Source organism: Myxine glutinosa, chromosome 6, assembly GCF_964187855.1.
Source record: "Myxine glutinosa chromosome 6, kmMyxGlut1.1, whole genome shotgun sequence".
NCBI classification, from domain to species: domain Eukaryota; kingdom Metazoa; phylum Chordata; class Myxini; order Myxiniformes; family Myxinidae; genus Myxine; species Myxine glutinosa.
This window is the reverse complement of record NC_136266.1, coordinates 125,407,460-125,424,726: the sequence shown is the minus strand read 5'-3', so window position 1 is coordinate 125,424,726 and position 17,267 is coordinate 125,407,460. Positions and strand designations below refer to the sequence as shown.

Below are 17,267 nucleotides of genomic sequence, written 5' to 3'. Positions count from 1 at the left end.
GGGTGATTCCATCTCTCCCTCCCTAGGAGGGACTGATGATGAATTGGTAATGGCAAATTTTGATGTTCAGTTGAAGATGGCAAATTTTGATGAGAGTTGAAAATGGCAAATTTGATTGGTTAGGAGGGAGAGAAGACGAATTTGGCTTATGGGAGGAACGGGGAAGACAGTAGGGACGTTTGTTGATTTGTAAAGTAGATGTTTATGGGTAGTGTTGTGTGTTGTGGATACAGTAAGGGGTAAGGGAGGGGCCATGTAGGTTACCTGGTGGGGGGGGGGGGGGCGTACGGTAGGAACGTACCTGTCTCACCTGGTTCCCATGTGCCCCCAGTGTGCATTACCTTACATTGCGTGCACTTTTGCGCCCTTACCACCTTACTCACTTGTTTTCTTCTTTTGTCTCCCACCTCCGAGGATCTGGCTTTGGGGCAGAGAGAGAGGAGAGAGAGGTGCTGGCTCCGCAGTTGTGGGCCTGCACTTTCGCTGCTTGCTGCCTGGATCGATACACCATATGGACCGCAATGTTGGTGGCCACCCACAATGGACCGCAGTTCTTTTGCGGCCAAGCACCACCCATTGATGGACCTCTGGGTCAACGTGGCACCTATGCCAAACAGGTGAACCACTAATAGTTGGCCCCCTTGACGGCCACAATAAAGAAATGGACGCGGTTGGCGCCTTTCTTTATTTCTAGGGAAGCAAGAAGGCCAAGTGCACCACACGAAGAGCAAGAGACACCTGCAGGGTTAGGGGTTGTTGTTTTTATTTTAATGAACAATGGTGACTGCACCGATTGGTGCTTGGGGTGGTGCTTTTGGTGCTTGGAAGGGGTGCTCTGCACATTATTAAAGGCCGTAAGGCCACAGAGCACTCGTGGGTTGGTGTATCGATGCTGGCATGCGTGCTCTCTCTATGCATAACATCTGCATGTGTTCCTCCAAAAACAGGTCCTGGATCGTAGTGTAAATATCAGCGTAGTCTTATGTAAATAATGCTCCCTACCGGCTGTATGTTTAGTTTGCGAATTCTTTCCGCGATTCGGTTATCCTGTGGGTGTGTTTCTGTGAGGAGAAGGGTGCAATGTCGCAGGGGGACATATTTACTCATTTGTGAATATCTGTAAAACTGTCGCACTCAGGGTAGAGTTAATAGTAGAGGGAACTACATCTGAGTGCCACACTAAAATAGGTAAAAATTTATCGGGTCGGGACGCCCCGAGGGTAGAGAAGGGTGCAATGTTGCGGATATGGGATTTGGCCTCCATATCCGCTTGTAAATATTCCCCTATTTCCCCAATACTCCCCAACTATCCCCAATCCCCCATTCCCTAGTCCCATTGTCTGTAAACAACACTCTGTAGAACCGACCTTCCCCTTCTTCCCCCATTAAATGTCGTGCCCAGGTCCACCGCATCTCACGTAGACAACTTTCGGACATCTTGCTAGTTATTCTTAGTCTATGTCAGTTAAGGACTCGTTTCCATTAATTCTGACTCTTCGTTGCACCAGAATGTGATTGTATGGCACCAGTAGTGAGTTTAGGACCTCCCCATACCTCCTCCCATCTTCCCCATGAAACAATAACAACAACAACAACTACAACCACAGCGGGGGCGGCGCGGCCGCGGTGCGGGGAGTGTGCGTCCTCACACCGGCTTGGTTAGCCGCCATTGCCATGTGCGCCCAAGGGGTTACCACGAAGGGGCTGGCTGTCAGCTCCTCGTCAAGGGCGGAGCCTGGTAACCCCCGCACCCAATAAGAAGCAACGGGCCGATTCCATCTGGGGCGGAGCTAACGAGCCGAGGGCGTGTCACTCCCCGCCGGATATACGCAGCCACTTACCGGACGTGACGTCAGATGCGCCCCCAGCTTGGAGAAAGAACGTCACCTTCCAACGCTGACGCTGAGAGAGACCTCCCGCATCTCTGGACCGGACCGTGTGGATCCTGCCCCTGAGCCAAGGTGCACCTTGAGCTATCAACTACCTGCCCCTCCTTGCCATCAATCCCTGTGTGAGTCAGTTTTGTCCTGTTTATCTGTGGTCTGTCGGGGCTAATATAAGACCGTGTTTAAGTGCCCACCTTACTATGCTGTACCTCTGGTCGGTGTAATCTAACGTTCCGATATATTATAACCTCCTCCGGAGGTCTTGAGAACTGTACCCTTGGTGTCGTGTCATTTTAACCCAGCCGTTGTGTCTTTTTCCTCAATTGATTTAGCGTAGCGCGACTCGGCCAACGTTCGAGTATAATCGGGTAAACTGTGCAGACGCGGCCATACCAAACCGCTCGGTAAACTAACATCCACAACCGCGTCTGTAACAATATCAAATAAATGATCAAATGTACGTATGAACTCGACCGTTGCTTCACAGCCTTCAAACTTCTTCAGCTTCAAATCTTTATCGCAAAACTCCAGTGCATCAGCCACACTGCTGCTGAGAGTTTGGGCCGCCAAGTTGACTTTCATCTTTTGCTTGTCCCAGTGGATGTGTGCCGACCTCAGCTTGTTGCCAGCTCTGAGCCCCTCCTCCTCTTGCAGCACGTGTAGACGTTCAATGTAAGACCAACAAATCTTCCCTCCCGATCCATCAACCAAAATTCCCTTGGATGCAAGTGTGTTTCTCACCAGTTTCAACATATGACATATGTCAAGAAGGACACTCACACGCAACTCCGGTTTACTGGGATGAGGGAATGAGGGATCCAACCGAGCAATGTCCATATTTGCCCCCAGCTGCTTCAACATGGTCATGTGACATGATGGTCCATCACATGTAAGAGAGGCAACTTCAACGTCAATGTCACACAGCTTCTGTATGCACTGCATCACCAAATTGGCCCTTTCAGCACCTGACATGCCATGTATCAAAAAATATCCAACTGGAACTTTCCAATTGCTGTTTAATGACACAACCATGAGAACAAGTGCATCAGTTGCAACAGGAGTTGAATCATCGCATACATCTGTTCCAATGTCAACATAGCCACGCAGCTTATCACCATCCCAACTGACGTGCTTTCTGATGGACATTTCATCAAGCATAAGGGCACAAACAACACGTCTCTTTTCAGCTTCAGCCTCCTTCACTTTCAGTTGTAAGGCCACAAAGGATTCTTGTGTGAATCCCGGTTCACCACTGATACAACTGTACCACTTCCTGATGACTGCAGGGTGTGGCAATGCCATGTCAAAAGTTTTGCGTACATACATGTAGGCTTTGGTTGAATAGAATTGAAGGGTCAGAGCAAATGCTCTGAGTGCAGGAGGATACGTCTTCCTTGTCACCTTGCCACTTTTCTTGTTTTGGAGCATTCTTTCCATTATTCCAGAAGGAACATCAGAGAAGGTCTTTGCCAACTGGTCAGCTCCATTCTCAGAGAGCAGCTGCTCATCACGAAGTGCTTGAACAACTGTGGTCAAAGATTTGACTTTCCTCCGGCAGCGACGTGATTTCTGCTGTGTCAATTTGAGCTTTTTCTTGACGCTACAAAGATTGTCATGCACAGAGTCCAGTTTACGTTTCACACTCCATGGACTGGCAGTTACAGCATATGTGTGATCAGCACCAGTCGTTGCTGAAAGCTTTGATGGGCTGGTGATGATTGATGTACTGGGTGTGTTGTCCAGTGGCTCTTGCAGATTGACCAGTGCTTCTTGCGGGAAAGACTGTGGTTTGGGTGGCTTTCGCTTCCTTTCATCCTGGAAATCCATCAGAATAATAGATCAGAATTAATTATGAACGAAGAAATTATACAAGATTATTTATTTGGGATGTTCTTGAGAAAAGAGATGGTGGAAAAGTATTGATAAGTTGCTGATGTTGATATGTTTGCAAAATTTATATATTTGACACATCAATTGGCATGTAAGTAGACAAGTGTGAAAATCACTGCTGGCAGTGACAGCTACAACATGACACTATTTATATCTCAGTTACTCCACCACAACATGAAACTCTTGTATTATGTACCTTCTGCAGGTGGGTCGGAAAATCAAATATGGTTGGCAGGGAATTTTCTCTGAGTCTTGTGGTCTGACCTGTCCTGTCAAAACATGAGTCATCAAAGTGGTCTGAGCAAAGGACAGACTTCTTTGAAGGTTTCCATTTGTCACGTTTCACATTCACAACCCATTTCTGGAGAACATCTGGACGACTGAATGGAAATCTGAAAAAAATATTTTCAAGAAATTAGCCGATAGTCATGAAAGTACAACTCGAAGCAACAATTTACAACATATTCAATATGTAAGGCTCAACATACTAGCCATATAAACACTCAATTACCAATCAATTATGTACTTATACAGAATCAGTTATTGGTTTCAAAGTTTAACTGCATTGAGTTTTGCAACTTTGAATCATCCAGGGTACACATTATTAGACGGGACCATGCTATTTATACTCGTCCTCGATAACTATATATAGATAAAGACTTTGGGTCAAACTTAGCCCTGAGGGACCGCATATTGATGAAATATGTCCCGGCTCAGTGACTTTGCGCACTCTGCGGTTGAGTCAAACTAGTTCTGAAGTTCAGTAGTTGAAACTTGAATCCAGATCACGGTTGTGCAAACATCATAATTTAACATTCAAATTCAACGTTTTTTAAATAAAACATTCTCAAATAAATGTTAATTTTCAGTACTTACAGATGAAATGTCTTTCCACATCCTCGTATTTGTCTCTTTGTGCAATTAATAGCAGCACAAGCCGGCATTTCATAATACGTTAGCGGAGCGTGTTGACGAAAAATTTATGCGAGTGGCAACATGGCGTCCAGTGGCCGGGCGCTGACTTCAACTCAAGAGCCCGACCCGCTATCCAGTAGTATATACAGATCAGTGATCCCGACATCCGTGAAGTAAGTGTTACAGAATTGAGCGAAGATCTACTGTACTCTATATAACCCACAATTATTGGGTTAATAACATGGCCCTTTCTGCTGCTACCGTGGCATTTTTGTAGCGAAATTTTGAAACTCGCTCCTGCTGTTTGATATGAAACTGAAAGGGAGAAGCTCAGGTTGTGCTCTTTTACCAAACAGCTAGCCAGCGCTTGCCAAGCCAGCCGTTCCTTAACTGCTTTGAATGGAGTGCTTGCTCGAATGCTTAAACCACTTGGCGATCTCTCCACAAGGAACTTGGTAAATGATCTCACACCCAATGTTCTTGAGACCCGACCATAGATCGACTATAATCTATATACCCCAAAGAGGAATGACCCTTTTTCTGCTCTCATAGTGAGTAACGTAGCTACTTGGTGGTTTAAAGTGGTTTAACAGGTGGTGTACTAGTTGTTTAAATTCAAGTAAAGTAGCTACTTAGAAGCATTGGGGATAGAGAGATGTATAGATATTGACATGACAGGTAGGTAGCTTGGGTATTGAAGGGTGATTGTATACTTGTGTTCTGATTGTGACGTCAGTGTGAGGGTTGCATCAGCAGGTGAATGTGCGGCAGATAATTGTTTATCGCTCACCTTATACAAACCCTCTTGATCCTTGAAAAAGAATTTTGAACACTTTTGATACCCCTGTACGTGTCTCATTGCTCTCTTACAAACCCACTGTTTTGCAAATGATGGTATAAGGTGTGTAGGAGGAAATGTAAGGATAAAAAGAGATGTCCGCATCTGTATGAACACAGCACATGCAGTATACAGTCACGTGAAAAAGTAAGTACACCCCATGTAAAGTTTTGATTTTTTCAACATATTTCAACATACAGCTATTTGATCTTCATTTCAACAATATTGAAAGATAAAGGTGATACAATATAACAAATACTAGCGGTGTCACCCGTGGGAATCCCACAGGCATGGATGTGTGTGACATTTCGACATATTGAGTTAATAATGAAACATTTACATTTTGTAGTCCATTGTATAATTTAAATAAACATAAATGCAAATTTCGCATGTGGAAAAAGTAAGTACACCCCTACATTTATCACTACTTCAAATACCTAAAATTAGAATCAGGTGCACGAGCTCAGGTGCAAATGATTAGAACATCGTTAGAGAGGATCTTGGAGGAACCTGTCTTATTTAAACCTCAGACATTTCGTTTGGTTTGCTCTTTGTTGTTGAATTGTGCGGCGTCACCATGCCTAGATCAAAGGAGCTCTCTGAGGCCTTCAGAAAGAAGGTTATAGATGCCTACGAGTCTGGGAAGCGATTTAAAAAGATCTCCAAACAATTTGAAATCAATCATTTGACTGTCCGGAAGATCATCTACAAGTGGAGAAGATTCCAAACAACTGCCAACTTGTTCAGGCCAGGCCGCCCCAGCAAGTTCAGCCCGGGAGCAGACTGCAAGATGCTGAAAGAAGTCTCGAAGAACCCCAGAATGTCATCACGGGACCTACAGGTAGCTCTTGCCACTGTTGATGTCAAAGTGCATGAGTCTACCATTAGAAAGAGGCTGCACAAATTTGATCTACATGGTAGGTGTGCCAGGAGGAAACCGTTGCTGTCCAGAAAGAACATCAGGGCAAGACTAAAGTTTGCCAATGAACACTTTGGCAAAGACCAGCACTTCTGGAACAATGTGTTCTGGACAGATGAGTCAAAGGTAGAGCTATCTGGGCACAGTACCAGAAGACATGATTGGCGAAAACCAAAGACAGCATTTCACCACAAGAACCTGATACCAACTGTAAAGCATGGTGGTGGAAATATTATGGTTTGGGGCAGCTTCGCTGCATCAGGGCCTGGGCAGCTCACCATCATATAAACCACTATGAATTCTTCATTGTACTAGAGGGTGCTTGAGGATAATGTGAGGCCATCTGTCGGAAAGTTTAAGCTCAACCGAAGATGGACCTTGCAACATGACAATGACCCTAAACATACCAGTAAATCCACCAAGGAATGGCTGAAAAGAAAGAAATGGAGGGTTCTGGAATCGCCAAGTCAAAGCCTGGATCTAAATCCCATCGAGATGTTGTGGGGGGATTTGAAACGAGCTGTGCATGCAAGAAACCCCTAAAACATCGCACAGCTGAAAGAATTCTGCATGGAGGAGTGGGCAAAAATTTCTCCAGGTCGATGTCAGAGACTGGTAGACAGTTATAAGAAACACCTACTTGAGGTTGTTTCTGCCATAGGGGGCAATACCACCTATTAGAGCCAAGGGTGTTCTTACTTTTTCCACATGCGAAATTTGCATTTATGTTTATTTAAATTATACAATGGACTACAAAATGTAAATGTTTCATGATATTTGTTATCTTATATCACCTTTATCTATCAATATTGTTGAAATGAAGATCAAATAGCTGTATGTTGAAATATGTTGAAAAAGTCAAAACTTTACATGGGGTGTACTTACTTTTTCACGTGACTGTATAGGAAAGCTCTTGTAGCCGCAAACCCCACAACCCCACATCATAATCATCGCTCATTAACAGGTGGCACCTGACGGCAAAATAAATTTTTACAAGTAAGTATAATTCAAATAAAGCTGGCGGGCCAGGAGTTTTGTTACGATGCCTGAAAGATGTTCGAGGCAATAATTTTTTAACACCCATGTTTTCGTTTCATCAGTGTCTTAAAAGTTTTGACCAAACAGTGAAACAAAGAGGTAAGAAAAGTTCATCGATTCATTTTATAATATGCTGTGCACCCTAAAGCTGTTGCTCCTTGAGATTGCTTACTCCAAGTCCACTTAGTTTTCTCTGCAAGCAGCATTGATGTATGCGTTCTGCCGTTTAACGGAAAATGTGAAGGCGTCCGTCTCATCATGGTTTTTGGACTCTGGCACATATGCTGCTGGCTGAGCACGCCACCGCCATGCTAGTTGAAGGCCGAGGCCTGCCCTTCTAGCCCACGCCGATAGGCAAAGGTGTCGTGTCGCACCGGCATGTCAAATGCGTCTCTGTTGCACGCTCCTGGTACATTGCATCGGAGCAAAGTGATCTCATTAATGCCTCCAATTTGTCTGCAGGCCAAAGGTCACATTCACTACGTTTGTGGAACAGCGAACAGGCCTGTCCACCTTCCTCTTTTGCTCCACACGTATGCTTTCCAGTCTGATACCATTACCTTCATGACCTCCAGTTGTTTCTCTTATTCCTTTGCTCTTTTTGACAAAACCAGTGGATAACATTTTTGTTTCTTTAAAAAAAAAATTCAATAAAACTACAATTTATTTATTGCATTCCTCAGGAATGTTCCTTCTAATATTTTATGTCCTATTGCCATGTGATATATAAAAGAACAGGATAAGGGACTGTCTGCTTGTTACATATACAAGGTGTGTGTGGCCCGTGGCTGTGTTCATGGCACCTACCAGCATGTTACCTCACCTCCCCCAACCTCAGTAACCATGTTTGTCTGAAATCAAGTCCATTGTTACCTCCGCCACCCAAGGTGGATGGAGGTTATGTTTTCACCCCTGTATGTTTGTTCCTTGCGAAAATCGAAGATCTTTCAAGTATATTGTTACTGTCTGTCTGTATGTCACAATTGACATGTCCCCATTTTAAACCGAACTTTGCGAAACTTCACGAAATTGTAGAGTTGGTCAAAAGGAAGAAGCCAATTGATTTTGAGGTCAGCTCGTCGTTCGACAGGGACAACGCTTAGTCTGATCGGTTTGAAATTTATTGAGCATGATCTATGCATCAATTATTTAGAGAATATAAATTTATGATGTCATCGCTCACGTGGTCGGGCAGCCATATTGGATCAAAAAAAATGAATCGTTCAAAAACAGAAGAGTTGGCTCACACCAAGTTGAATGCACGGGGTAAGTATTCTATGAATACCATCTAGTTGTCTCATTTATTTGTCTGCATATGTGTGCATGATTTTGGTTTCTGCTATTCAACAGACCTTAGATCCTGGAGCCATTTAGGAAGTACTTTCTCGACATTTCTCATCTCTTCAACAGCTTTGTCCATCATGCCTGAGCCATTTCCATACCCTACATTCCTCATCCAGGTAATGTGACTCATACTGATAACTACAAGCAGAAAAATGAGCTCTGGAACCTGTACACAATGAAATGCTCATTTCGAAACATATTGGTTTTGTTTTTTCCTTTTCTATTTATTTGAATTTGAATGCGCAACATGCAGTTGGACAACAGGCCTTATGCCTTTATCCAGCACACGGTGTGCTCGTATAATGCAATACGCCAGATGCATCATTCCAGAATAGTGTTTTAGTCAAATGTCATATCAGGATCAAATGACAGACAGCAGCTGTGACACTCCTTTGCTCATCTGGAAATGATTAGACTCTGGTCTGATAAATGTACCATGTCCTTCAATCCTGGAAAATCTCATTCTCACCCTGTTGCTCTGGAAGAACCCTCAAAGGAGACCACCTATCCATTTCCATGGTCAACCACTGAAAGAGGTATAGTCCATTGAACTTCTAGGCCTCATCATTAGCCATGTTCCTTATGTACACCTGAAGGAATTCTGCAGAATTGACCATCTTGCACAGAATTCCATCATGACTACAGTATCATTTGTTTCTGCATAAAACAGTTCAAAATTAAATCCGAGATATTGTATATGAAAACCTTGGAAATGCCCTAGTCCCGGAATTGTTTGTAACCGGTGTATGGCACTCAGCCACACATGCTGTCATGAAGCTCCGCATCACTGCATGTTGTGGGAAGAGCCACCGTTAGCGTTCACTGCACAGGGTTTTGTGCGGTAGCCAACTCGTTGCTTAACAACCTTGCGAACTTCCAAACAGCATTTTTACTTTAAAAACGTAAACATGATAACTTACCAGTAGAATATGTTCAGTAACATTTTTTGTAAACGATATCATTTGGTTGGCAGGATGGCCTAGAGATGCCCACTAACCTCTGAGTTGTCCATCGAGTTCCCCTTCAGTTCCCACAAGCACTCATGTGTAGATATACAGGCAGACTTCCTCTCTCGTCGTAGTCAACGTGTGGCCCTGAATGGGTTTCTCTCATCTCCTCTTCCTGTTCCTGTTCAGGCTGGAGTTCCCCAAGGCAGTGTTCTGGGCCCTGTGCTTTTTCTGGTCTTCAACAATGATCTCTCTGACTCTCTTGAAAATCCTCTCGATCTCTTTGCTGATGACTCCACTCTCTGCCGCTCCATTCCTCATCCCTCAGATCGGCAGTCTGCAGCCTCCTCACTCTCTGCAGACCTGGACAAAATCACAGACTGGGCAAACAAGTGGAACATGTCTTTCAATCCTGACAAATCTCACACTCTTACGATGTCTCTCCGAAAAGACCGACTGGACAACCCTCCCATCTACTTTTTGAATAATCCTCTCCAAGAAGTTCTGTCACTCAAGTTTTTGGGTCTCACTATCTGCCATGATCTTTCCTGGGAAAACCACATTTCCAAGCTGGCCTCCAAAGCCAGTCGCCGCCTGGGCATCCTCCGTCGTGCGAAGTCCTTCCTTGGCACACCTGAGCTCCTCACCACATACAAGGCTTTCATCCGCAGCTCAATGGAATACTGCTCTCCCCTCTGGGCTGGTGTTCCTGCCTCACACCTAGCTCGTCTTCACGCTGTTGAAACCAAAGCGTTCAGAATCATTGGAATCTCCCGCGATGACGCTATCTCCGAGGGCCTTTCACTTACTCACCGCAGGCAGGTTGGTGGTCTTTCCGTCTTCTACCGACTCCTCTCCGGCCTTGCTCCCCCAGCTCTCTCTGGGCTCTGTCCCCCAAATATTCCTGCAGGTCGCACAAGATTTGCCTGCAACCCTCTTATGGTTAAACTGCCAAAATCAAGACTCTCTGCTCACCTTCACTCCTTCATTCCTCTTTTCTCCCGCCTCTGGAACAAACTCCCTCACTCTCTTCAATCCCACTCCTCCCTCCAGGTCTTTAAAACGGCTGTTCACCACCATCTCTTATCTTCCCCAATCCAAAACCTTGATCTTTTCTACCCCCGCTAATTTCACCCCAAATCCACTTTTTTGAGGTGACTTTTGTCTTCTTTCCTGGAAGTCCTTGGTGTCCTTGCATTTTATACCTATCCTGCCTCCCCCCAGGCCCTCTGCCTCCCACACATCTCCCGATGTCCCTGCCCTCAAATGTTGTGTTTGTGTGCTTCCTCCCCTTCTCTCCCCATCTTGTCGACCGCTCCCATTTTTATATACTTTGTTTACTTGTTTGTTTGATTTGTTTGTTTGATAAATGTTAGCTCTTTCACGAGCCTCGACTCTGTATACAAAACAAAAAAACAGACATGTACCCTCGCCAACTTGCATTCTTGATGCTGTGGAAACGAAGGCCCTCAAAATCATTGGAGTCTCCTGTGATGAAGGCGAGACTCTGAACCTGTTACTTTCGCATCGCAGACAGGTTGAGGGCCTCTCTGTCTTCTATCACCTCCTTTTTGGTCTTGCACAATCTGCCCTTTCCTTGTTCTGTCCTCCGCCCACTCCCCAAGTTTCTCCAGGACACACACGATCTTCCAGTAAACCAATTCTGGTGAAACTCACAAACTGTCTTCCCCCATCCAAAACCTTGATCTCTTATATCCCCGTTAATTCACCCCAGATCCACTTTTTTTTTGAAATCCCGACTTCTTTCTTTCCTGGAAGTTCTAGCAGTGTCCATGTGTTTTATACCTTTGCCACAGCCCCTCTCCCCATGCCTCCGCCCCCAAGCCCTCTCCCTCCCACAGATCTTCCGATGTCCCTATTCTCTCCTGTTGTAATTGTGTGCTTCCCTCTCTCTCCCCATCTTGTCTCCCGTTCCCTTTATTGTATGTTTTGTGTGTCCGTTTTTTTTTTGTGATTGATGCTAGTGATTGTGATACAAAACCAATATGCTCTTACACGAGCCTCGATCTTGTATACAATAACAAAAAGAAAAAAAAAAGCCTCGGCTCTGCTTAACTCCATTCATTCGTTCCTCTTTTCTATTGCCGGTGCAGTCAACTTCCTCAGTTTGTTCAATCCCATCCTTTCCTCCGGAGCTTCACCACCATCTCATTTGCCAGTCACCTTCAGTGACGGAGTCAACCAGAGAGTTCATAGAACATGATACCCCATGCAGCACTCAGGTATATACTTCAATTTTAATAAAAGAGTGATTTTAAAGATCGTTAAAAAAATTCCGTAAGTTTAGCACGACTGAAGCAGTTTTACACACCACCCTTATATACAGTAATAAGATGACGTTGAGTCACAATTTAGGAGATGGAGGCTTTATTGGTCACCATAGAACGCTGCGTCAATAGGCATCGTACATGGCCACATCAACGGCTTCTTCTTCACCCCTAATGCACCCTCTCATATGCCACGCCCACTTCCCAGGGGTTGCGCTTGGCAGCTCCTATTACATACACCACCTGATAAAACACATCCACGTACTGCAAAACTGGAGGTTCTTGGAAGTATTACAAAAGCGATTTGTGTTCTGCAGTGTTCAAGTATATAATTCAAATAAATAAATGTTTAAAGATATATATATATATATATATATATATATATATATATATATATAAATTAATTCTGCACTTTACCGCCATTTTGCCCAGTGTCTATTACACCACCCTATCTAACATGTTACATTCGATATTCGTGCCTGTTTTTTGTGTCCATTATGAGGTCCTTAAAAAGAGTAAGTTTCCTGTTTGGAATGATTTTCAATTTTGTTTGACTACCTGATAGGCAAACAGTAAAAAAATATTCTCACTCCTCCATGCATGTGTGACCAGGATAAAATGAGAAACAAACTATATGGTAAAACAGCAGGTTCGTTTTCTGATTCATGGTCCGATTCGTGTTCCAAATATAACATTCAATTTAAATAAGTTGTTCCTTGTTCATAAATAAACTGATAAGACAGACGGACAGGTGGATATGAACCAATTGCTTAACCCTGCTTTTCGCTTCGAGTGCGTGAGATAACTACTGTCCATTGACGAGTTATCCAAGCTAAACTGTTCACAATCCTTTACCTCCTGGAGTGTAGCCAACTTTTTCTTCAGTCGAGCTATTTCACTCTTAGCTTCTGCAATTTTTTTTTTCCAGTAAACAGTGGAGAATTCCCGTAAACCCCAGCATCCCCTGATACATTCTCCTGCTCACAATAAACATGCGTCACTCTGCATGTAATATTATTCTTTCCCTCTTGTTTCCTTACTGCCAATTTCACTTCGCTCTGTTCTGGATCACTTCCTAGCAACCATATTTTCTCTACCCACACTGCCCCACGACTTGTCTATTCTTGGCCCAAAATATCATATCTGTCTTCCTACACTGCCCAGCAACTTGCCTAATTTTGGCCCAAAATTGTACTTGCTGCTAATGTTCTGAAACCAACTGGGCAGCTGTATCAGCTCAGAGAGAAGAACCATACTCATTGCATATTTAAGATGAATGGCTTATGCAATGTCTTCATCACAGTGCATTTGTTTCATCAGTGCACTCAAAGTTTTGTTATTACCCTCGCTGGAGGAGAGGATATTGCATTTGGGTCTGTTTGTCTGTCTGTTTGCTTGTTTTTCTGCACAGAACATGAGTACGCTTTTCTCTGTAACTGTTGGTCCGATTGCCAAAAATTTTCACCATAGGTGCACCTCCTACTGTCGATTTTTAAAAATAATTATGACGTCATAATGGTACGGGCGCCATCTTGGAAAGACTGAAAAACTTTGCACCTCTGTATCTCCGAAACCACTCCATGGAAAAAATTTAAACATGGCTCATTGTCAAGTACTCCTCATGGCGAATAACATATATTCATTATGATGTCATCGATGCCTTCATTATGACTTCATAATTAGATGAGAAGAACGCTTGATCCAATCAGTTTGAAATTTCTTGAGCGTGATCTACACAAAAATTGTATGGGATAATTAAATTGATGACGTCATCTGTTACATGATTCGGCAGCCATATTGGATTGAGCATAAATCGATGTTGTCAATAAACCATAAAAACACAGCAACTATAAAACACAAAATAAATCACACAAACACGTCTTTGCGAAGGTCTGCAATCTCCGATTGCTCTTTCTTGTTTTGTATTTGCACAATTTTCTTTTGGACACTTCCATCGTTATATTTACAGATGAAATGTAACTTACACAATATAAATGTGCAATTGCTTCTTGCATGAAAATGGGATTTTTTTTTTTTTGTACAGGATGCAAACAGACTTTCACAGGGCTGTGAATAACTACATTGATTTCCAATTCAACACAGCGTGGTTTTGGCTGTTATTCTGGATGAATGCGTTTAATGGGCCATATTTCCATTCCCAGGTGGATCTGTGTGTGGAAGAACTGGGTAACAAAGTGTGCACTATCATGGCTCTCTTAGGAACATTGGGGCTGTCATAGAGAAAGTGGGTAGTTCAGCACCCGCTACACAAGGATTTAGAATTCACTCTACCTCCCTCATTTAGGATAAAGGTACCATTGCTGAAATATCTTGTCAGATCTGGTTATGAACAAATTTGTCAGCAATCGATTTATAGTTTTCCTGATACTCTGAAAATTAATGGCATTTTTCCAAATTTGACACAAAATTGCATTTTTGAATTGGGGGCATTCTGACCTAGTTTCCACACATCTAATTTACCACTTCTATGTGGATGTAATAGCTCGAACCACAAACCACAGTTCTTACCTGTTGTTCATGAGAGACATCTCTAAAGATTGTTTACTTTCACCTGTTACACTTTCTGCATCCATAACCGAAAAACATGGAATCAAAAAATAAGCTCCGTCCATCCCGGCATTATGCATATTTAACCCTTGGATGCAGTGGTTGCACCTCGGAGGCCCACAAGGTTTTTTTGGTTGCAAAAACTATGCTGTCCATTTTTTTTGGAATGAGCCTCATTTTCACCAACCTTCATGTTGTTACACAAAATACAGTGACATTAAAAAAAAATTCCTTCATTCAGGCTCGTGGTAAAATCTTCATTCTTCACTTATAACCCGAAAATCCGCCACTAATGCAGGCCTGGGGCCTTCGAGGCCCCGCATAAATGTTGTTCTACTACTATGTTATATCATTATTTTCTTGATATGAGCCTCATTATATGCTCCTATAACTTGGTTACAAATAATTCAGTGACAAAAATATGAAAATAAAAAAACTTTACACGAATACATTCTTGGGGCCTCTGAGGCTCAATGGCTGCATAGGTGTAGGGTTTTTTTTGTTTGTTTTTTTGTATACTGAATCGAGGCTCGTGAAAGAGCTGACATTTACTTCACAAACAAATCAACCAGACAAACAAAATATATAAAAAGAGGGAGCGGAAGACAAGAGAAGGGGAAGCACACAAACACTTGAGAGCACACAACATTTAAGAGCAGGGAGATGTGTGGGAGGGAGAGGGCTTGGGGGGAGGAGGCGTGGGAAGGGGGGGGGGGTGGGAGAAGTATAAAATCCAAGGACTTCCAGGACAGAAGTTGGTATTTCAAAAAAGTGGAATTGGGGTGAAATTAGCGGGGATAGAAAAATCAAGGTTTTGGATGGGGGAAGATAAGAGATGGTGGTGAACAGCTGTTTTAAAGACCTGGAGGGTGGAGTGGGATTGAAGAGAGTGAGGGAGTTTGTTCCAGAGGCGGGAGAAAAGAGGAATGAAGGAGTGAAGGTGAGCAGAGAGTCTTGATTTTGGCAGTTTAACCATAAAAGGGTTGCAGGCAGATCTTGTGCGACCTGTAGGAATTTTTGCTGGACAGAGCCCAGAGAGAGCTGGGGGGGCAAGGCCAGAGAGGAGTCGGTAGAAGACGGAAAGACCACCAACCTGCCTGCGGTGAGTGAGTGAGAGGCCCTTGGAGTTAGCTTAGGGCTGTCAACCGAGCCGAGACCGGGACGAAATCCCCGCGGTTTCGGCTTTCGAGACGGTCTCGGGACGGTCCCGAGATAAATTGACTGACGCAATTTCTCGGTAAAAAAATCCCGGTTAAAATTCCAACTTCTTGCAGATATTTTCCATAATAGAGGCATTTATTGAGCCTTGCTTTCATTACTCTGCTTCTGCACAAGCATCATTTTTCGCAAGTGCAGCTGAACTGACACAAACGATGATAGATAAAGTAAACTCACTGTTCCAGGATTTTCCCCTCGTCAACAAACAATGCACTGCAAACGAATCCGAATTCCGAATCCGGATCTTCACCAACATCTAATCATGTCGTCCTTGTCACACACGCTGCATCTCCACAAAATTTCGTCCGAATCCGTCCACAACTTTTTGAGATATTGTGTTCACAAACAAACGGACAAACAGACAGGAGTGAAAACATAAACCTCCATCGACCTTTGGTGGCGGAAGTAACGAAATCAGGATAAAGGTCACAATGAAAATCCCCCGCATCGCGGCTTTATTTAAACCGTTGAATCCTTCCGCTGTATCACTCCGCCTCGCCCCGCTGCGGTCACGTGTCCGTCCTTGGAGACGAGTTACGGAATGTGGTTGCTATGGTCATTTGCACATTAATATCGAGGGATTCGCTCGAGGCCCCGTGAATGAAGGGACGATGTTTATTTAGATTAAAAACACGTTTATAACGGATTATTCTACACACAATGTATTAATACAAGTACAATACATTATGTAGTTTTATGAAATGAGTTTTTGATGAACGTTTATGTTTAATTGCAACGCTAAATCTATAAATTGTAAGAATCCCTCGGGGTTTGGTTTGACGGTTTGAATGTGAAAGTATTTTGGTTATCTTATCTCCACTTTAGGCCTGATAAGTTGATTACGTTTACTTTAGTCACAGAGTCAAAATAAGGAGGGGGGGGGGGGGTGATCACTACACCGCCTGCTTTATAATTTACTAGCAGAAGTACCCGGCATTGCCGGGCGGGGAACGGGGGGGGGGGGGGGGGGGGGGGAGCGAGCCCCTTGCCGATCACAACTCACAAAATGATAATGAAACTCCAACCGGGACTCGAATATGCCTGGGCAGAAACATTTTCTCCCTCTCTCTGACATTCCGAGCAAGAAATTACACGACAATACAAACTGTAATGAGATAACCCGGTCCCGTCGGTGGCCGATCATCTGCATGTAGGCGGTGTATTTTATTTCATCCCGGTAAATGGAAGCTAAGTCGGAATTTAAGTACTCAACATCAAAAATGCATTTTTTTCATTGTTGTTTATATATTGTAATGAAATGCCATTATTTTTGAAGCCTTATTATTATTATTTTTTTATTTTTATTTTATTTTATTTTATTTTCTATGTATTACTTTGTCGGGAACCGAGCCGAGCCGAGATCCCGTTATGAAAATTGAAAATTTATCGAGACGGTTCCGAGACGGGATTTTGAAT

The 17,267-nt window shown here is 43.5% G+C and overlaps 1 protein-coding gene across 2 annotated transcripts in view; it reads left to right on the top strand.

Moving 5' to 3' along the window:
* LOC144892658 (uncharacterized) overlaps nucleotides 1-17,267 on the top strand; it is a 139,299-nt gene that overhangs the window by 104,918 nt on the left and 17,114 nt on the right. For both annotated transcript variants that reach the window (XM_078780471.1, XM_078780469.1), the window contains exons 3-4: nucleotides 8,837-8,946; nucleotides 11,892-12,020. In XM_078780471.1, the coding sequence (XP_078636597.1) occupies nucleotides 8,837-8,946; nucleotides 11,892-12,020 (239 nt within the window). The remainder of the gene's footprint in view (nucleotides 1-8,836; nucleotides 8,947-11,891; nucleotides 12,021-17,267) is intronic.